The sequence below is a fragment of the Ischnura elegans genome, chromosome 2 (assembly GCF_921293095.1).
Source record: "Ischnura elegans chromosome 2, ioIscEleg1.1, whole genome shotgun sequence".
Classification (NCBI taxonomy): Eukaryota; Metazoa; Arthropoda; class Insecta; order Odonata; family Coenagrionidae; genus Ischnura; species Ischnura elegans.
The window spans coordinates 141,601,968-141,604,310 of NC_060247.1; the positions used below are offsets into that span (position 1 = coordinate 141,601,968).

Sequence of the window (2,343 nt, forward strand, 5' to 3'; positions counted from 1 at the left end):
TGACAGGAGAGGCATTCCATAACCCAATTAATGTCTTGGCATTCTGGTGAAAAACCTAAGCAGACGGAGCTGTTACCAGGAGAGAACCATCCTTGCCGTGGGCCAACACTTCAAGATTATACTAAGGACACAACTAAAATATCTAGATATGTGCTTTTTGCCGGTAAATTAATTAATATTCTCACTAAGCGAAATTCAAATCCATAAGAGTCTTAGATATTAGTGGTAAATTGAGAAGAAAGTCAACTATACATAAATAACTTTAATGATCAAAGCTATGTGTATTTTATTACAAATTCATAGAAATGGTTCAAGCACAGCTCGATTTTGTATCGGGATATAGAATTAAAAGAGAAAAAAGACAAATCTTTGGTAAAGTAATAGATAAATAAAAAACAATACGGCAAGTACGTACCATCCCAAGTACTGCACAAATATGCGTTATCACTACTACCAGTGGCCATGTAAATTATCAGTCCATAAAATTATCACTGCGATTTGCAGTCTGATTGTTCAACCTCAACAAATGCATTTGAATGGCTTTGAAGGATCAATACCAGTCATCTTGAGGGAGCTTATAAGTTTCATTATCACTTGTGATCACTTCCACGCCAGGACCGAAATATGCCATCACATAATATGATCCATCGGCTGGCCTTAAAGTTTGGGTAGCTATCCTCAGTATATCGTATAATTGTCCAATAAACATGTATCCCAAGGAGCACAGCTTCAGCAGGCCATGGCCGGGATATCCAAGGTAAAACCGATCCACACCAAACATACCAAGAAAAATGGATAGTAGTAGAGCTGTCTCAAACGAATACCCATTTCTGAAAAAAAACATAATTATTACCATTCACTGAAATCATTTTATAACTGAATATTAAAAAATTGAAAGCAGGGCAAACTTACGTCCACTTGCAGGGCATATTTTTATAAAACGTGGAATTCTTGGTTTCATGACATATTATTCCATCTGCTGCTCGACACAGGACTGAAAAAAGGTACAAAACGAAGATATAGGGAAAATTCAAGAATTTACGATTTAAATTTATACGCAAAAAGCTAAATATATGAATGGAACACTGACCTTTGGCCACATTCATTTTCGTACATCCCCTCGGCTGTTGAGTTTTTGGATCAACTAGATCATAAGAGGGATCCGGACAGATATACTGTCCTAACCTCAGGTTGCTACAGTCCGTTTCATAGAAACTATCAAATTCAACTAAATTCCCCACAGTGACAGAAGATAAGAAAACACTTATCAAGAGAACAGTTGACTTCATGATCACCAAGGCAAATACATCCAAACAACTATCACAGCCAGCCTTGAAGAGTCTTCAAAAATGGCATGTGGACACCGCTCTAATTATTAAGTGGAAAAAGTCTTAAAATATTACACATCTCAAAAACTACTTTAAACTGCGACAACCAGGCAGACAACAATTCGAGCCTTAGACCATTTAAGTAAGTAGACGTGCCATTCGGGCGGAACGCTGTGGCCAACATCGCACGGCGGGGAAGTGAGTGGGATGAGGGAGCGTGACGTCACGGTTGGGACTGCAGACGATATTCCGTATGCGCGCTTGAGATATTTTAACGCTCATTCGCTGCAAAGTCGCTGAAAAGTGACTATATTGGGCACGCAAAATGATTATACACTTAATAAATATATTTTTACGATGAACTAAGGCATTTTATAGCCTTGACTGTGCGCAAAAAGCTAAATAAATCAAGATAAATCGAGAAGCGATCGTATTAAATAAATTGATTAAGAATGTCATATGGAAACATGGGCGTACCCAGCGAAGGCCAGGGGGAGCAGCTGTCTCCCTAGAAGCAAAAATCGCAAAAGTCTTTAAGCAAAATCAGTACTGAATTGAAACGAAAGTATTCAACAAATTTTCTTCAAACCAACGAAAAATGATATGCATTAGTATAAGTTAAGTAACTGAAATAAAACTATTTTTTCAAGGAAATGATCTCATAAACTAATAAAGCGCTGTTATAGTGTTCTGATAATGTTGGTTTCATTCATCTTTTCCATGCTAAAATGTCTCAACTTGGCTTGCCCCCCCCCTCCTAGAACTTGGCTTCCCCCCTAGACCATGGCTTTCCTCCCCCTAGAGCATGGCTTCACCCCCTCTAGGTAAAAAGAAGGGGTTCTGGCAAGCATCACGTAATTTTTTCCGCAAAAACCAGTTTATTGCGATCTCGGTAATCTTCAATAAAAATAATTAAACAAATCGTTTTATTTATAAGCCAATCACAATGAAGCTTAGATTAACGTATTTACACTGAAAACACGCATTTTGAAAAATCCTACGTGAGATTAAGAAG

The 2,343-nt window shown here is 37.8% G+C and overlaps 1 protein-coding gene across 1 annotated transcript; it reads right to left on the bottom strand.

Annotated features, from left to right (window-relative positions):
* Positions 1–247: 247 nt before the first annotated feature.
* LOC124174170 (TM2 domain-containing protein CG10795) lies at positions 248–1,486 on the bottom strand. The gene is made up of 3 exons (XM_046553279.1): positions 1,091–1,486; positions 913–994; positions 248–830 (listed from the first exon to the last, which is right to left on the bottom strand). Exons 1-3 carry the CDS (start codon positions 1,287–1,289, stop codon positions 551–553), a joined length of 561 nt encoding a protein of 186 aa, XP_046409235.1. The 5' UTR covers positions 1,290–1,486; the 3' UTR covers positions 248–550.
* Positions 1,487–2,343: the final 857 nt, after the last annotated feature.